At 42.8% G+C, this 19108-nt stretch overlaps 6 protein-coding genes across 6 annotated transcripts; 2 read left to right on the forward strand and 4 right to left on the reverse strand.

Annotated features, from left to right (window-relative positions):
• Positions 1-444: 444 nt before the first annotated feature.
• Positions 445-5751, reverse strand: K450DRAFT_257562 (uncharacterized protein). Its single transcript, XM_051591687.1, has 7 exons — positions 5688-5751; positions 5576-5619; positions 5110-5512; positions 4755-5030; positions 2971-4682; positions 1213-2877; positions 445-1139 (listed from the first exon to the last, which is right to left on the reverse strand). The coding sequence occupies exons 1-7, from the start codon at positions 5703-5705 to the stop codon at positions 473-475; spliced, it is 4785 nt and encodes a 1594-aa protein (XP_051441292.1). The 5' UTR covers positions 5706-5751; the 3' UTR covers positions 445-472.
• A 1-nt stretch (position 5752) lies between these two features.
• On the reverse strand, positions 5753-8058 carry K450DRAFT_257567 (uncharacterized protein). The gene is made up of 7 exons (XM_051591688.1): positions 7670-8058; positions 7439-7595; positions 6917-7365; positions 6535-6786; positions 6370-6467; positions 6204-6298; positions 5753-6107 (listed from the first exon to the last, which is right to left on the reverse strand). The coding sequence occupies exons 1-7, from the start codon at positions 8033-8035 to the stop codon at positions 5947-5949; spliced, it is 1578 nt and encodes a 525-aa protein (XP_051441293.1). The 5' UTR covers positions 8036-8058; the 3' UTR covers positions 5753-5946.
• Positions 8059-8253: 195 nt separating this feature from the next.
• Positions 8254-9999, reverse strand: K450DRAFT_274856 (uncharacterized protein; the record flags this gene model as incomplete). The annotated part of the gene is made up of 7 exons (XM_051593146.1): positions 8254-8479; positions 8544-8658; positions 8741-8758; positions 8830-9023; positions 9107-9117; positions 9186-9554; positions 9640-9999. 7 exons carry the CDS (start codon positions 9997-9999, stop codon positions 8254-8256), a joined length of 1293 nt encoding a protein of 430 aa, XP_051441294.1.
• A 1683-nt stretch (positions 10000-11682) lies between these two features.
• Positions 11683-13422, forward strand: K450DRAFT_257572 (uncharacterized protein). The gene is made up of 4 exons (XM_051591689.1): positions 11683-12017; positions 12091-12194; positions 12262-12528; positions 12598-13422. The coding sequence occupies exons 1-4, from the start codon at positions 11709-11711 to the stop codon at positions 13217-13219; spliced, it is 1302 nt and encodes a 433-aa protein (XP_051441295.1). The 5' UTR covers positions 11683-11708; the 3' UTR covers positions 13220-13422.
• Positions 13273-15435, reverse strand: K450DRAFT_257576 (uncharacterized protein). Its single transcript, XM_051591690.1, has 8 exons — positions 14957-15435; positions 14815-14890; positions 14558-14737; positions 14409-14496; positions 14271-14344; positions 13788-14204; positions 13444-13715; positions 13273-13375 (listed from the first exon to the last, which is right to left on the reverse strand). Exons 1-8 carry the CDS (start codon positions 15421-15423, stop codon positions 13327-13329), a joined length of 1623 nt encoding a protein of 540 aa, XP_051441296.1. The 5' UTR covers positions 15424-15435; the 3' UTR covers positions 13273-13326.
• Positions 15436-16154: 719 nt separating this feature from the next.
• Positions 16155-18062, forward strand: K450DRAFT_257581 (uncharacterized protein). Its single transcript, XM_051591691.1, has 5 exons — positions 16155-16375; positions 16446-16587; positions 16656-16789; positions 16863-17183; positions 17259-18062. Exons 1-5 carry the CDS (start codon positions 16174-16176, stop codon positions 17891-17893), a joined length of 1434 nt encoding a protein of 477 aa, XP_051441297.1. The 5' UTR covers positions 16155-16173; the 3' UTR covers positions 17894-18062.
• The last annotated feature ends 1046 nt before the right edge of the window (positions 18063-19108 follow it).

Genomic DNA, 19108 nt, shown 5'->3' on the forward strand with positions numbered 1-19108 from the left:
GTAAGTTTAATGGATATAATTTCGTTCAACATTTAGAAAGGTGAGCCGATAGCTTCATTATACAAGTGCTTTGTATACATTTCGACTTCACTACACCTAAGGTTAGCTGAGGCTGAAGCAATCAAATCGATGCTCAGTGATTCCAGAGTATAATATTTTCAACTAAATATAATGCCACGTACTGTACAGCAGATTACTGACCATTTCAGGTCGATATGACTGGCTCGGTAGTATTACCACAACGCATCAACTGTTTACGAAGTACATTGTTAAAATCTCACAATAAACATGGACTCAATATCCGTCTATAACATTGTTTATGATAACAAGATGGTGTGGATAAATATGAAAAAGGAGATACATGGTAGGGTATGGTTCAAGCAAGAGAAAGCAAAAGGTGTGAAGGAACAAATATAGCATGCAAAACGAGGGAAAAATAATGATAAGAAACATTGTTGTTGAAAGGTGTCGCTTAGTGATCTGCGTCCCATTTGGCTTTTGCGATGCTCAAGAGGTCGTTGTATTCACCGCTACGCTGACACATTTGCATGAAGAAACCATCTTGCTTGGTCATAAGAGTGTATGGGTGATCAAATTCTAGCAATTTCCCATGATCCAAAACAAGAATACGGTCGTAATCAGCGACTGTTCTGATACGATGGGCAATGCAAAGCAATGCACTTTCTTCAAATTCGGAGCGAATGGTTTGCTGAATCTTGTGATCAGTGTCGAAATCGACAGAGGAGGTGGCTTCATCGAGAACAATCAAACTCGTCTTTTTAACGAGGGCACGGGCCAACGCAATGAGTTGTCTTTGACCCTGAGACCAATTGTTTCCATTTTCCGAAACAGGGGAATCCAAGCTAATGGTGTCGTTTTGTTCCTCGCCTTCGTCCACCAAGTGAGAGCGCTTGATGGCCGCCCAGAGCTCCTCATCCGTAGAGGTGCCAAAGGGATCGAGATTACTTCGAAGGGTACCAGTGAACAAGACTGGGTCTTGAGGAATAATGGTCAATCGCGATCTCAAATCTTGCAATCCAATGGTAGAGATATCAACACCGTCAATTTTGATAGAACCACTTGTGGGTTCCATAAATCGGAACAGGGACAGAGCAAAGGTCGATTTACCGGAGCCAGTTCTATTGAAATCGAGGTTAGCATGTTTGAAATATGAAAAATGTATATAGTCGTTTAAGAGAGGGGATTTCTTACCTGCCAACAATACCAATTTTTTCACGAGGCTTAACTTGGAAGGAAAGGTCGCGCAAAACAGGAGGATTCTCAGGAGCATATTGCATAACGAGATTTTCTACTTCGATGGAACCAGTTTCGGGCCATGTTGGACGAGGGCGTCGTTCTTCAATGATAGCAGCAGGTTCCTCATCAATCTCAAGATATTCCTGAACACGTTCAACGGCGTTCAAGTTCATCTCGTTGACAGCGTACATACGAACAACCCAAAGTACATTGTGGGTGAAGGTCAAAGCGTAACTGAGAGAAAGACCAGCCATACCGGGGTCAATCCACGAAGAAGCCAAAATGATGACAAAACCAGTACAGAATCCAACAAAGGAGCCAAGAAGATCAACACGGCAATGCAACCAGCGGTTAGTAGCCCACATCCAAAGGAAAGGTCGGTTGTTGTCGTCAACCTTTTCCATGTTGACGTTGACGAAACGGTTCTGTGCACCGAAAGCACGGATTGTGGAGACACCATTGACACTTTCACTGAATTGGACGTAGATGGGAGATCTTGAGACAGAGTTCAATCTCTTCATGTCACGAGAGGACTCAAGATAGAAGGTACCGACGAACCAAAAGATAGCAGCGATGACGCATCCAGGAATCAAGAACAATGGAGTGATGATCGAGATGAGTAGGACAATAAACATGGTAGCCACAATGGATGTAAGCAAGAAGGAACCAGCAGGAGCGACATTTTGATCAATGGTTTCCATATCCGATGAGAATCGGTTGATAATGCGACCAATTGGAGTAACATCGAAGAAGCGAACCTTGGCTCGCAAAATGCTATTGATCAATTGGGAATGAATCCGCTTGGATGCCTTGAGTGAGCCCATGTAGAGAACGTAGGAGCGCAACGATGCAAAGACCATGGTGACCAATCCAATCAAGAAATAGACACCAAGATAGTAGTTGACATCAACTTTGGAAGGGTTGCTGATTGTGTAGTTATTGACACTTTGAACCATTTGGTTAAAGTAGTCTGGAGTATTCATTTCCATGCTGATGAAATCTCGGTAAGCTCCTCCAGTAGTAAGGAAAGCAAAGTCGGTGACGGCGTTGTCAACTCGATCGTAGGCACTTGCCCAAACCTTGATCCAGTAATCTTGACCGATAATCAAAAATTGGCAGAAACAGAACATAAAACTAACACTGAGCCAGAAGAAAAGACCTCCTGAAGCATCATAGTACGTCTTCCAAACCTTTAGAGAAACACCACCTTCGGCGCGGACTTCATCTTGAGTGAGTTTTCCATCGCCTGCCTTGTGGTCCTTTTTCGTAACTGTCTTGGGAAGCAAAGGAACCTTGCCTTCAACGGCAGTACCTTCAGCAATTTCAGCCTGTTCTTCTTGAATTTGGGAGAGTTCTTCACCTAAAACACCAGTCTTGATAACATCAGTGGGATGACCTGAGCCGGCAACTTCACCATTGCGCATAGCAACGATATAGTCGGCACCTTTGAGGCAAAGTCCAACGTGATGAGTAACCAGGATTCGAGTACGGGTAGACATAAATTCACCCATAATACAATTGTCGTAGAGATGCTTGGCGGTATGGGCATCAACGGCACTCAAACAATCATCCAAAATGATAATATCAGCTTGAGAATATACTGCACGTGCAATTGCCAATCTAATGTAGTCCCACGTAAAAAAGAAAGAGGGTGAGTATCGCTGAAAAGTTATTCATCAAAATATCAAAATTTTGTTTGAAGCAGTGACATACCTTTGCTTTTGTCCTCCACTGAGGGTAATACCCTTTTCACCAACTTCAGTAGCATCACCGTGTTCCAGAATTTCCAGATCTCTGGTCAAAGCGCACATGTACAGCACCTGATCATAGCGGTCTTGATCGAATGGCAGTCCAAAAAGAATGTTATCCTTGATACTAGCGTTTTGCAACCATGCAGTCTGAGCGACATAAGCAATGCCAGATTCAGCTCCACCAAGTGGGCTGGTAGGTTTGCGCTTGTTACGAGGAAGAACAGCAGCACCCTGGATGCAAGCAGTTTCGCCAAGCAAAGATGCAAGCAGAGTTGTTTTACCAGATCCAGTTGGGCCACAGACAACAGAAAGCTTGTTAGCTGGGAACGAAAGGTTCAAGTTCTTGAGTGTGAATTTGGTTTGGCGTTCTGGGGTTTCACTACCAGACGAAGAAGAAGCAGGCTTGTTGTACCATTGGAAAGTAGCATCGTCACGGAATCCAACGAACAAAGGTCCCTTGGTACGGATGACGTGGTTTTCTTCGACTTCGTCCTCTGACAAGAACTTATCCACTCTCTCCATAGAAACCTTGGCTTGGAATGCAAACGAGATAATAAATGGCAGTTCATCGAGTACACCACGCAAATTTTGGAAAAGGGCAACCGTGGTGAAGGCGGTGGAAGCAGTTAGGATATGATCGCGAGTATAGGCATAGAAGACGCTGACCATAATGATGACGGGGATGATGAACCAAACGTTTCCGCTCCACATGTAAGTGAGCAAACGCTTTCTAATGAACTTGAGTTCGTTGGTTCTCGAGTCCTCAACTCTCTTCTTGAACTCTGTTTCCCAGGCAAAGAACTTGACGATACGGATAGCACCGAGCAATTCGTTCATGACTTTGAGACGACGATCGGTAGCATCCATAACCTTTTTGTGGCTTGATTCGAACTTCTTAGTGACATAATGAGGAGCAGGAAAGGTGACAACCATAACAATGACACCGACGAAGGCAGAGACACCAAGAAGTTTGTACAAACCCCACATGCAAATGACGATCTGCAAGGGATGACTGTACAAGTAGAAGACGTATGCAGCAAGTTCGGCAGCCTTTTGAGCATCAACTGATAGAAGGTTGTTGACGTTGGTTTGTTTGTTTCCATCGTTTTCATCCTTCTTGTCATCATCCTTGCCATCCTTCTTATCGTCATCACTGCTGGATTCAGATGCTCCAGATGTATCACGTCTTTTCAAAGCCTTGGCATATACTTCACCAATGACGATAGATTGAATGCGAATACCCAATGTTCTTCCGATATACAGAGCTTGTTGAAGCAATAAGGACTGTGTAACAGACGTGATGAAAAGACCCAATACAAAGAAGAAAGGGGTCAACGACGCATTCGTTCCTTCGGCGGCAGGATTTTCGATATACTTGATAATTTGATTCAGAAAATAGGGAGGACCGAAAATAATGACGGACCATCCAAGGACATAGAGGGCCTGAATGGATAGCTCGTATCGGAATGCATAAAGAAGTGAGAGTACAATGTGCTTCTTCTTGTTCTTTCTGTAATGACGTAAAACATTACTGGTACGGTTTTGAGGAGGAAGTTCCAAGAGATCTGAGTCGTTCAATGTCTTCTTGTATCCTTCTGTCATCATTGGGTTGAGCCAGCTAAACATAAATTGACTGTAAAGAGATGCCCATGTTTCGGTTGAAAGAACTCTTCCCTGTATAACATAGTGGTCAATACTGGTATGGAACTAATGAGAATAAAGATTACGAAATGTCGATCAACATACCGATTTGGCGACGATGGGGCCAGAGGGAGCACCGAACCGCTCATTAATAATGACCAAAATTAAAGCAAAAGTGACAAAAAAAGTGTCAAGAGCATAAAAATAGCCAGGGCCTTGGATGTCGGTATAATGCAGAACATAGAATGACCGGATATCCACCACGCTGGTCAACATGGTAACAAAGTAGATGAGATTAAGATGAGTACGAAGACCATAGGCAGTTACTGCGTTTTTGCGGGAGATAGCCACATTCACAATAGCCAACACGGTGGAGTAAGTCTGTTATCAGAAATCATAAAGGGTAAGTAAGCACAGATGGCGTAACCTTGTATAGCAATAAGCTGTCGGAAATACGTACCCAAACCATAGTAGATACGCCGTATTGCACAAGGAGAGCCAATTTATCGCTCTCTACACGCTCATCCACTTGATAACGACCATTGATCACCAATACCAAATTGTATATGCTCAAACCAGCCATAAACATTGCCAAAAATCGAGCGGCATCGAACACAGTAAAGGATTTCTGATTCTCCAGATTGGATACCAAGGTATCCTCAGATTCTCCGTCTTCGTCATCTTCATCAATGTCGTTGCTGGTTTGACTAGACGAATCCATAGCGCCGTAGGACGTAGTTGTGGCTGATTTTATCAATGGCTCGTAAGCAGCATTGTGCTTCCGATAGTGCCTCACCACAGTCACAGATAACAAAATGGCCGAAACCAATGCAACTGCACCTGGAATTGCTGCATCAATCACACTGTAAGGAATGTCAGTCAAGATGAAAAGGCTCGGTTATTAAAAGGTGAGAGATCGAACCTACATTTGACGAAAGCATGGCGAGAGGTCATTGTCTGCCAGGATCGGCTAAGAGGTTGACGGTGGTAAGTCAGTTCGATTGTTAAGCGTTCGTTATTTTAAGGTCGATATCTTACCAATATATGACACTGCATTTCCAGTCAAATTGAGAAATGAAAGAGTAAAGTCAAAGAAGAAGCTAACAACGGTGTATAAAAAGGTAGATTTTATATAAGATTGAGATATAAATTACGTTTTACCGGAGGCTCAAAATACAAAAAAAAAAAAAAAAACCTGTGGGCAGCTGGGATAAGGCTGGGAATCGTGAAAGGCCAGTCCGACTTCTCGGAGCAAAAACCAATACCCTTAGTATAAATCCTATCCATCTTTCTATAGTTACGAAAGCTTCGCAACCTTGGTAATGCTATCCTCATGTCCATTGATATGTTCATCGTATTCAAAAGACTTGCGCTTCAGAGGATTGGACTGCGGAGACGATTCAATATGTTGCGCAGTATTGTTACATTTACTTGGTTTAGCAAGGGTGACCAGGGGTTCTGTTAAGGTGGTGGAATCGAGATATTAAGTTAGAGCTCGTTTGAACGTAACAAATCACAATTTGTAATTTGACGCGGAGACTAATTGAGCCGTACCTGGAGTGGCCTGAGCATGCTCGTTTAACTGCGCGACTTCACTGTTGTATATTTCATTCCAAAACTTGTTGACAATGTACGTTCCATCAGCTTGTCTGTTACATAGCGTAAGAAATTTTCGTCAAGCCATATCACGATGACAAATGCAGATATGACCGTTACTCACTTTATCAGATTTGCCTGCCGCAGTTTGACTTGCGGAATTTGTGATAGGACTTTTCGCATCTCTGGATTAGGCGGCGGGATTGCTATATCATGGAGGCTCTAATGGTCGACAGATCGTAAGTTAAATTGAACATCAATGCAGTGCGCATGTTGGTCTAAGTCTTACATTGTCTTGTATATTAATTGATTTAAGGTTAACGTGCTCAAGAACATTGGTTTTGGCGGGGACATGGATAAGAGGCGTCGGTCGTCCTAAAATAGGCGAATATCGCTTATTCTGGTTATCCTTGGTATGGTGTCGACTTGGTGAAGTAGAAGGTGACGGTAGTGCGTCTTCAGGTGGCTTATCATGAGAATCATGCGTCAATGTGCTTTCCTTCTTATCAGCTTTGGTTGTTATGGATGTTAGTGACTCAACCTAGTAAATAGTGTGAATGAAAAATTGAGTTTAAATTGATCCAGCATTGCTATTGTGTTGTGTCCCATATATGTGCATGATATCTGTTTTCAGGGACTCCCAGGATAAAACATATAAATAGCTGTATTACCTTTGCCTTGACAGAGGCTAATTCCATCTCAAGACGCTCTACCCGTTCCCTCTCTAACTGCAAATTATAATGGTGCAATTGGCTGCTTGGAGTGTCCGAAGTTTCATCTGTTTCAGACCGATCTGGGCTTGCAAAGGTTACTCTGCGCGATGATTGTCCAGGTGCCTCTTTTGTTTGTGACGCATGATCATCCCTAGCGAGTGTGGGTTCTATTGGTTCAGATTTAATGGTACTGACTGCATCTTTGGGTGATCGCTCAGGAGAAGCTTGTGGGAAAGTTTTTGGATCAGCTGTGATTGCTGATTCATGTTCGGGAGCGTTGAAGTGTAGTTTGCGGTGGAAGGGGGATATTGGTGAAGGAGAATGAGGTGCTGAGAGTGGTGATTTGAATTCGTATACTCCATTGAGTTTTAGTTTCTCGTTGATCCGCCTGACTTGAGCCATTACATCTATTCACATGAACAATTTGAGTATGACTACCTACTAATATAATTCCACATGCACGGCATGTTATGCACATACCTGGTGGTTTCCATTGCTCCTCTTCAGAACTTGATTCTTCTGTCTTAGTGAACGGCGCCGTTCGAGGGGGTGTCCAGCGTCGCGGCCCTGGAGTATGTATTGATGTCTGTGTTGTCTTCGCTACTGGTGGTAACTTCGGTTGATGCAAAATCTTCGACTTTTGATATGAAAATACCCAACAGTTAAGCATATTATCCAAATTGATCATTGTCAACTTAATTATACACCTACGGCGGAAGGAGTAGTGATTTCCAGCTGGTCAACATCTGAATCTTGGTAAATGTTATAGGTACTGCCGACATATGCGTACCGTCGCGTGTCTTCCTTTATTTCTTCATCATCCTCTTCTATCTCCTCTTCACTTTCTTCTGTAACGTACTCGTACTCGCTTTCGTCTCCTTTATTTGCCAGTCCGATGGATTCGCATAAACGATCAAATTCTAACGATGCTGTTGCAGTGGCAGTGGTAACAAAGTTGATTACCGAAGAAAATAATGTTGATCGTTTTGGTTGAGTAGAGTCGCTTCTTGCACTACTTGTATGTTCTGTTTGTGTCGATCGTGAGTTCCTTCTATATATCCTGTCATCTATTGGCATTATGAGGGATAGGGAAAACAACCAGCGTGCTCCGTTCCTCGCGTCCTGCGGAGTTTATGTTACAATCTGGCTGGGGCTCACTTTCAGCAGCTAAGCAAGTAAAACGTTTCACGATACGATGAATTCACTTTGACCCTCTTTGTATATTCTGCTATTAGGGATGGTGGGTATTTTTCTGCTAGCTTAATGATAAAAAACCATTCTACAAAATTATCTGGCTATTTGCCTAGTTCAACTTCTTCGCCTGCTACAAATACGCGTAGAATGTCCAGTTCGTCATTCAAAAACAGAATATCAGCATCGGCTCCGGGGGAGAGGGTGCCTTTAACCTTTTCAATGCCAAGTAACTGAGCTGGATGAAGTGTTGCTGCTTCAACAGCTTCCACTATGGAGCATTTTGTGAATTTACGGAAGTTCTTTACGCACCGATCAATTGTGATATTGCTGGGTAGATAGTGATTGGTCAAGTATGGATCACGAAGTATCGAGGTGTCGCCGTCATTCTTACCTTCCAGCCAACGTTGTAGTTCCCTTCACATAGGCTACATTATCACCGTTAACCTCAATTTCATATTCACCAAGATGGTAACAACCGGGAGGCAAGCCCATAGAACTAAGCGCGTCTGTACGAGAGTTAAAGTTCATTGACGTGAGTGAAGTGGTGATAGTGTGGACGTCTTTAGAGAGACCGGAAAGAAAACGTACCTGTCACTAAGACTACACCTAAAAAAATTCAAACAAACCATTTAAATATGTTTCCATTGCTGCAGGTACCACTTAGTTCTATGATTTACCTTTCGGGTGACTGTGATAAGCTATTCGCACAGAATTAGGGTGCACATGAATACCATCACAAATTAAACCATAGAATGGGCGTGGATCTGGGTTTCTAGTAGAAGGAGACGATGCAGAGGGAGTTGGGTGCTGTTTCTGAGACTTTGGGATTGGTAGGGTAGTAGAACCAAGTAGGCCACAGATTCCGGCATCACTTGATACGAAAGTGAGTATGTATGTTCGTACGCTTATCACAATTTTTTTTTTTTTTTTTCAAAAATGTATCCAACGACTTACCGGTGATGGAACTGGTAAATACAAATATTAGTATATACTTCAATGAGGATTGTGACTAAACTCAAGGGTTCAAACTTACGGCGTGCATGGCATTAAAGAGGTGAGTAATACAAGTGGCGCCAGCCCTGACACCGAGTTCTGCTTCGGTCACAGTAGCAGTGGAATGACCAATACTAATGCAAATACCTCTCGTGACTAAACTGGGGATACAAGCCAAAACACCGTCAACCTCCGGAGCTACGGTGAGAATAGCGATGGAATCGCCTCGCTCAAGAGCTGGACCATAGGTTTCGTCGAAAGTCTCAATGCCGTGTTCGGCCGTTCGGAGCACCTCTTCTTTGTGAGCGCCTTTTTTTTCTGGGTTCAGAAATGGCCCCTCAATATGAACACCTAGGATTCCTGCACCGTTTGTCACTGAACCAGGACGCTTACGAAGCAATGGTAATACCTTGAATAAAAGTACTTAATGAATAAGATCTTACTTTCTGTGGGCCCTAGCCATGTGAGTACGCCCAGTATTGATAAAATCTTACCTTGTGATATACCGGAGGGGCAGAGCTCACTAAAGTCGGACAAAAACTTGTGCATCCATACTTGAGAAGTCCAAGGGCAACGGTATCTCTGTTTTTCTCGATTTCTTCCGTCGATAAACTTTCGTCAGCAAAATCTATTCCAAATGCACCATTGATTTGAACATCAAGATAACCAGGAACGACAATGGCATTGTGGGCATCAATGATTTCGTCGGGTTCTCTATGGTCATTGAAAAATAGTGCCTGGGGGTCCACAATTTTACCATCTCTAAACCATAAATATGTGTTTTCGACGATTTCATGGTTGAGCAGCAACCTTGCATTGACGACCTTGACGACCTTGCCCTCGGTTGCGGACATTGAGAAGAGCGATAGATGTAGACTTTGAAAAAGGAAGGGAAAGTAAAACCTCTGGCAGCGGGGTCGGCAGAGAAAGAAACGAGTAGGACCCTTGAGATGAATTGAGGTGGGCTTTTCCTGTAATTAATGGGTATTTATGTCATGCAAGGTGGGCGATTGTGTTGCAGTGTACAAGAGGTTTCACACTATCCACTTTGTGCGTTCAGAAAATCTTTCGCAGTTGGGATAGCCTTAATAAGAGTACGGAATTACAATCGTTATGAGGAGGTGACACCAGTTGCATGAATTCAGGGTCCAGTTCGCGTCTAAAGGGAGGAGAAGAAAGCGACACTTACCCATATTTTCTCATTAAGGTTGAGCACGCAGCGTAAACAAAGCGATCCCATTCGATTATCAAGTTCCTATCCAGGAACCGCAAAGAGGTATTTGGATTCTTATGTTACCACTCCCACGACATGGAAGAGGTAATTGTATGCGATGAAAAGCTTTTTGAAATAACATATCGCACATATACTCAATGCTTCCAACTAGAACTATTCAAGATCCAGAATTCATGTTAAGAATTCGCTTCAATACTCTTTAAATGAATAGGTAGTAGTAAGAGTAAGATTTAGATTTACTGTTTTTCTTACAAGGCGGATTCTTGTGCCACATCTCACAGACTCAGGGTCTACCAGCTCAAAAGTTCACATGGCTGTATCCTTTATTGAAACAAGTGGCGCTAGCTTCCGTAAGCAAGCAACAGCAATTTCGTATCAACGTGGGATGTTACGATGATATGTACAACGCTACGTACATGTAATCCATTTCATATTTATCACTTTGGCAAGGTCTTACTGGTGGAATTTTCAAAAACAAAATGGAAACCACTTTGAATGCAGAGTTATCTTTTGTGTCTGTATTTTACAGTACCTGTGAATATGGATCGAAGGCTCAGAACTTTACCGGTGTGTGAAGTCTAGCAACTGTATGTCAGATATCTATGCCAAAGATGTGGAGTTGCGAATGCGTCTGTCATACCCAAGACTATATTATGTTATGATATGAAAAAGACAGAGACATGACGAGTATAACGAAATTGTTCGATGGGCAACTTACTTCAATCTTTTGAGTGTTTGATATTACCGATACTTAGCTTCTATCGAATATTGTGTTGATTAACGGCATAGCGTCATGCAAGATGAAGATCGACTCTCATACTTCGAAATGACTAAATACCCTGTCTTGATACTTCATCATTTCATGTTGCTATGCCAAGAACACTAAACGTTTACAGATCTATGTGATAGTGTTGCAGATATATATACGGCATATCTAATTACATTTAGTAAATCAAAGATGGTGACTGTAACACTTGAATTGAAAGGCTTTCATTAGCGATATGTCTAAATATATTTCATGAACGGTCATTGGAGGTAGAGGTCCAAAGGTATTTATACCCCATATGTTCAAGCGAGCTCAACACCTTTGATTATTGAAATTTCAATAGCTGCGCCATTGATTTCGACCAACTAATTTCATGGTATATAGATAATGAAGTGAAGGGATATTCTCTCAAATATCCGAATTTGCAGGAGTAGTGATTGAAATGAAAATGCTGGCGGCTTTAATGAGATTTGTCTTTCGGTGTGTGACTTGATAAATTCTGGTTCAGACCACCAACTTCAGTGGAAACTTGCAGCTCAGTCTTGCACACCACAATTCGCGACATGGATTTACATGCTCAGCTATTAGACGTTGAGCATGTGTCAATGCAAAAAGACAAACTCTCCTCTTACAAGTCAATTCTAGACACTATACTTTTTGCTTCGAGCAATATCGATGAATTAGAACAAAAGTTAAACATTTACGTGGACGCCATTCTGCAAGAGCACATTGGTCTCGTTGTGTCTCGACAAGCGTTGACAGACTTTATAACGGCTGTGGACGAGCGCGTTCAAGATGCTCATACCAAAAAGGAAGCATTCCAATTTGCGATCAACAGAATCCAGTCTCGTGTTGTCTCTTTCGAAGAGCAGGTACAGTGATATTCTATCATGATAGAGACCCTGTTATATTTTCTGATGGTGGTATTCCGTTCTCGGCAAAAAGATGTCGTCGTTGAGAGAGAAACTTGCTTCTACGTACGAACAAGAAGAAGAGTATCTGGAGGCGGCCAAAATCCTGCAGGGAATACCGTTGGATTCTGGACATCGGTAAGTTGTTTATGCACGACCAAGCAGCCCGCCTAGGTCTAATGCACTAAATGTCCATTCATTTCAGAGTCGTATCCGATGATTATAAACTGAACATATATATCAAAATTGTTCGATTACTGCTCGAAGAAGACGAAGCTGTAGCTGCTGAAACCTATCTTAATCGAGCGGCTCTCCTCATTCCAAATAGTCAAGATTTGGTCACCAACCTTACATACAAGCTTTCACAGGCGAGGATATTAGATTCAAAGCGAAAGTTTTTGGAAGCTTGCTCCAAGTACCATGAATTGAGCTATGTTAGTGAACTTGATGATGAAGAAAAAATGCAATGCTTGTAAGTGATTCGAGCAGGTAGTGGTCATGTGCTTCAGCTTTTCTAACATCAACTTGGGGGTCTTCACAGAGGAGCCGCAGTGCAGTGTGCTGTGTTGGCAGGTGCCGGACCCCAACGATCCCGAGCCTTGGCCACGCTCTACAAGGATGAGAGGACGCAGCAACTACCATCGTTCTCAGTGTTAGAGAAAATGTTTCTGGACAGAGTTCTCCGACTTTCTGAGGTATCAGATTTCTCTTCCTCACTTAAACCACATCATTTGGCCAAACTTGCGGACAACACGACAGTTCTAGATCGTGCAGTCATTGAGCATAACCTACTCTCAGCTTCCAAGATCTATAACAACATCAGATTCGACCAATTGGCAGCACTATTAAATACATCACCAGAACAGGCAGAACAAGTTGCCAGCCGCATGATTGCAGAAGGAAGAATGGTCGGAAGTATCGATCAGATTGAACAATTAATTTTTTTCGAATCCGGTGGTGCAGCAGTGGATGAAAAAGTTGAATCGAATGTGTCAAACGTCAGTGCGAGTGCCATAACTACCAAAAGAATAGGTCAATCCATGATTGAGGCGGTCAAATGGGACGATGCCATTCAAAGCATTTGTCACCAAGTTGAAGACATTATCGAATCCATTCAAGCCAAATACCCCGGTTATATCAAGCAAAAAGGAATTAACTGTTGAAATAAAGTTTTAATACTGTACTAGCAATATTTCTTCACCTTTATGTATTGTACTCGGGGGTTTGGGATAGGTGATTCTAAATTACACATTTATCTGGCGATGAGGCATCAAAAGGTTTCGGTTTTCTCTGGTCTGTCCCAGCTTACTCGCACGCCACTAACATAATAACATCAGTTATACCATTTCAAGTTTACGACTGCCTATAAGTAAGAAAACAACTTTACCTATCATTCCAGTATACACTGTCAGATTGCCAGTCTTTGCTATCTAGGCTGGCAACAAATCCTGGGAACTTTTCTCGCGTGAACTCCAAGCTATCACGCATCGCTTTATCGTACTGCTCCCAATCCGTCTCCTTCTTTATGCCTTGCTGTTTGAGAATGTCGTGAAATCGAAGAGAGTGTAAAACGGATTTAATGACGTCGTTGGACTCTGCATCGTCATGGAACATGACCCACATGCAGTTATTGTGATAGTTAAGTAGGTAATTCTCATTCTGAGCAAAATACGTAAATGAGTTAGTAAGAATAAGACATATGATACCTTCTGATGTACTAATTCGACTTACGCGCATGGTATCGACCACTCTTTCCACTTCACCGGCGCCTGCAAAAGCTTTGTCAGCTCCAGCTCCTAGTTTGATATTGACTCTAACTGGACCGCCGGGTTTGTTCCATTTGATCCACTCTCCAAAGAGAAATTCTCTATCCTTCAGGTCATCAACGTCAACAACCTTTTCAGTATCAATATACGAGCGACTGAGCAGTGTCAGCTTTGCTTGATTGAGAATTTCGAATTGCGCAGTGTTTAAGAGCTTGTATGTGAAATAGATATTGAGCGGTGACAGGATTCCGAATACAGTGAACAAAAATGCTGGGTCGTGCGATATGGAAATCAGCCCAACACCAGAAAGCATACCCAGCAAGTGAGCAGTCGACATTTGAGAGTCATCTTTGGCGACGATGTCTCCGACATTACCACTGAGCTGTAAAAAGATGTCAGCGGCGGTTCAATCATAAGATAGCGTGTGGGTACAAACGCGTTCACTTACAGCAAAGTTTCGAGTGAATGTCATATGGCTAGCCGCCCAAATGCTGTAATGAATCAACTCGAACATATTTCCCACTAAACATAAGAGAAAGATTATTATGGAATCCTCCATAAACCGTCCATTTGGTTGTACGCTTACTGGCAGCAAGTGGTAAAAACAGCTTGGGAGATGCAATGGAAGTACATAGTTGAAGGGCTGAGCCAACAGATGAAAGCCATTCGCAGACCTGGATGAAGGCATTTAAATCATTGTGTATATTTTCCAGTACTATATTCGTAGAAACTCACCATTTTCCATGTTTTTGGATGCGAGTCGAATGAGCTAGCAAATCGTTTAATGAAAAACAATTTGCCAACCTCTCCGATACCATCTTTCAATACCCATTGAATAGCAACCGCACCTCCAGCAGCCTCTGCTTCTCCTAGTCCGAGTGACGCAAGCATTGCTTGTGAGCACAAAACACCAATCTAAATCAATAAAATGGCGTTACATACAACGTTAGAAAAAACGTGACACGCTTTGTCGGGATGTGTAAGAAACCTACCGCTGATCCAACATATGTCTCCAAGAAAAGCCAAGCATGAAATTTGGCGTAACATTCGTGCACTGATTCGGGGTATCTGTGACCAAGTGATCAATATCCTATGTGGATGTAACTGGTCAACGCTAAAATGGGGCCAACTTACCCAACGGGCAGAAACATTTCCCGCATGCTCTGTTGTAAACTGCTAAGGGCACCGAGACTTAAAATTCTTTGACGTCGGCGGCTCCACTTGCTGTGATTTGGACCCATTTGGCTTGACTGAGGTTGTAGCCATTGCCATGATAAAGGTGACGTGAGTGGAGTGGATATGCATTGCTTAGAGCCTCTTCCAGAGCCAAGTCCGGTAGGCATTGATGTAAAAATACGAGTTCTTCCAGATACATATTCCGTTAATATGGTGTTTTGCTTGGCTTCTTTATCTTTAGACGTGTTGGTATCTCCTCCTTGAGTTGTAAGGCCACGCACAAAAAGTCGGTCCGGTAACGTATTTATCCGGACCGGTCTGCATTCTAGAGCAATGGTTGGAACTTTGACATGGTACTGCAGGCTGGATGGCTTTTGGAGATGCGCGACTCCAGTTCGTAGTCTGCATGCAGCACGAGAAAGCATTCTGCACTTAAAAAGGGTATGGATAGAGCACGTTTCAGGATCAATTGAAAAATTCAAATTTCGGAGCAAAAAACACCGTCACTGAATTGACGCTGGAGTAAACTGACTCAAAAAGCGTCCAGCTACACAAATCGTTGTTTAATGTTTGATATACAAGTTGACGACGGTTACTACATGAGGGGGGAAACTATAATGTTAGTCTTTCTTCAACTTGAAAGTCCTCTCCTCATATTCTTTTGTTAATGGTTCAATCTGTCCATATTGCCAGGGATGATGCATATCTTGCCGAGTTGTTCCGTCGTCTTTAGGATAGGTACAATGAGCTTTCTCCGCATGCTCGACTGATTTGTTAACTTTGTCAGCGGCATCTGTTACAATGTCAGACGAAATATCAAAGCCGTTGACAAAGCCTTCCGATCCGAACGGCTGGTTTAGCTGAGCTCCTGAGTGATGAGTTAAGTTCGCAGAGTGTAGAGAGCGCGATGGATCAATAACAGAGTGCGCAGAGGGAGATGGGGTTCTGGATGGAATAGGTGATTTTACTACGAGATTGCGAGCACTAGCAAGTGAACGATACATTTGCATAATGGAAGGCGCCAACAAACAGCCAAGTAAAATGGGATTTTTAAACCATCAAGTGTGCAATTTGCCAGCGATTGTGACTGACAAAAATTTTCGAGAGCATTGACCTCGTTAATTGCAGATGACGGGGCAAGAAAGCTTTATTGATAGCCAGAAATCTTTCACGACATGCAAGTCTCATCGTCAAAAGAAAATCGCGCTGCCGAAATAGATCAGTGCTTGAATCTTCTATCACCTTCCTCCTCGGATGAATCCAAGTTCACAGCCTTACTTATCCTACCACGACTGTTGGATTCCAACGACCATGCCACCATTCAACGAGTATTTGACAAAATGAACTTTAAATTTATTGAGCGTCTCATGAAGTCCAGTATGTTCTGAAATTTGATATCTTTTTTGAATTCAATTGATGTGTACTGATTTATGGGTTGTTATCTTAGAGAAGACAGCCGAAGTGCCTGAGACAGTTATGCAAGAAATTGCGGTCAACATCTTGTCATACTTTAGCACAGTAGAATCTTTGACCTCTTCTGAACAACTAATCGCACGCATACCAACGCTTTCATTATGCATCAAACCAAGGTCCATAGACATGTTTCATTTCTTTCATATCGCTTGTTTATTCATCTTACTGAACACATATATTGTAGAGACGCAACCGATATTACCAAAGATGTACTCATGACTCTGATGCGACTTGCCAAGTCAGATTCTGCTCTGCAAGCCATACTTGATAAGCAAGTGTTGTCTAGGATACTTATACTATTAGGAGATGATGCCTCTCGTAAGCATTACTGCCATTCCAAGTGTTTTTCATTCTGACAATTATGGTAATATTGACTTTCAATTGTGTCCAGGGGAGGAACAGGATCTCGCCAAGCACATCATTATTCTTGTCTACGGATCAGCATTCAACAGATTGGAACAGTCAAATTCAACGGATCTGAAGACTAGCTTAATAGAGTCGCTCAAATACAGCCTGATACCCACCTTATCTAGTACATTACGTGTAAGGCAGGACACAAGCAAGTTCATCGCGGTGGATATATTGCACCGTGTTTTCAACGAGTGCCCAACCAATATAGTGAAAGAGTTGGAAAAAGAAGAGAAACAGCGGTTTGACATATGGATTGAGAGTATCCGATCAGGTGTACGCCAGGTCTTGACTAGCAAAACCGGTAAGTGCCTCGATTATGGACACGGAAGGGATGGGCATACAGACTAATGTTTGTCTTTGTTTCCGGTGGGAGTAGTTTCCGATCGAAGGGATCACGCATTCTCACTGATTGCAGTATTACTTCGGCATATTGGGCCACGGTGGCTTTTCTCAACTCTTGAGAAAAGCGCTTCGATATCTCCATCTCCCACGACCCCAAGACAAGCGGAAAAGAGACCAGCTACCACCTCGGTGGAGAAACCAATGGCTTCTGATGAGGCCAGTATTGATGCACGTTTTCCAGCCTTATTGATTCAGTTAGCAAGTTTGGAAATTCGACTCATTCTAGATGATCTCGGTGGCGAAAAAGATGTAAAGGCCATAGAGGCAGATCCATCATCGGATCGATCAGTGGCGATGTTACCCATGTTTTACCAGATGATCGAATCGGCTATCCTGTATCTCACCAGTGATGACCTTGCTTTAGAGGGCACGGACATTGACCTTATCTTTAAGATACGGCAGATTCTCACCGAACTATTCAAAGCGATAATAGATTTTTTGAATGACACTTTCTCACGAACGGATCAACAGGACATTTTTGATGACATAGTCGTCCTTGCCAGCGTTCGATTACTGGCTATTTGGATTGAAGAGGATGATTCTCTCAATAATGACATGTCCTCCAAGACGATGACGATGGTCGAAACCTTCCGTGAGCAAGAACTGTAATCATTGATAGATAATCTTAGATAGAAGTTGTGGAGAAGAATGAAACACGGGTGAAGACAAAAAAGTACATAAATTGAACATTGTATGTTTCCTACTTTCCGACCGATAGGTTGAATGCATGAATGGGAATTTACTGCTGAATAATTTGAGAGTCCGCAGTAAGAGAATGTCAACGCACAGCAGCTGACCTTGGGGGGAAAACATGCTGCTTGATGACTCCGGTGCGATTGGCCGAAATCGCCAAGCTTCGGTATCAGTGAGATCAGTGACAAATATGGACAGCCAAGATACCCCCCGAAAGCAGAACCCTTACTGTCCAATTTTGGACGCTTGTTCCGAATCACCAAAAGGGCCAAAACCCAACTAAAAGTCATTACATTTCGATGTGTCATCATCCAAAAAAAAAGGCGAATATGTATTTTCGATAATTTTTACATCAGCATGTGTCAAAAAGAATTCAATTACAAGAATAATAGCAAGTCAAGTGTATACAGAGTTGGCCACTCATGCGGGGCCTATGGGATATCAGATATTTACAAGGATGGGGATGGGTTGGTGCAAAATGCAAAGGGAATGTATATAGAGGGATATCCCACGATGAAACGCTTTGAATTACGATACAGTTGCGTCGCCGTCTACTCTTCATCAGATTCTTGAATTGGTGCCATGCTGGAGTCGAAGGACTGCCGTGATCTTGGCATAGGGTTCCTCGTAAGTTGCAGGAACTGCACGGATGATGTTGTCTTTGAAGGCTCTGTTAGGTCAAAGCTAATCTGACCATGGCGGTCAAGGACGGGGTGCCAAATGGCAGTCTGTGGGGATTTGTCGGAGGCAGGATACAGCTCCGTAATGAAGCAGTGAAGGGGTTCAGTCATTAGAGTCTGCATGGTTGGACAGAGAAAAAAATTTGTTCAATCAACAAGTGATGAGGAGAGAGAAATCCAAAAAAAAGCTATAATTTTTATATCTGAACCTCGACCGGAAAAATTGTCTGGCATCCCGGAAACCACATGGACCGGCAATTCACCCTCACGATTATTTTTGACCAGGCTGATGTCACCGCCACAAGCACTTGACGGACGGGCCAAGCACTGTCTTGGCTAACCTGGTTCCGCAGTTGCCTTATTCGCTTTTCCGTAGACTTGCGTTGCTATGCGTGACAAATCGTATGGATTCGTCAGCTGTACAAATGACAAAATCTTTCTACCATGAAAT

This window comes from Umbelopsis ramanniana, assembly GCF_025399195.1.
Source record: "Umbelopsis ramanniana AG unplaced genomic scaffold K450scaffold_67, whole genome shotgun sequence".
NCBI lineage: Eukaryota > Fungi > Mucoromycota > Umbelopsidomycetes > Umbelopsidales > Umbelopsidaceae > Umbelopsis > Umbelopsis ramanniana.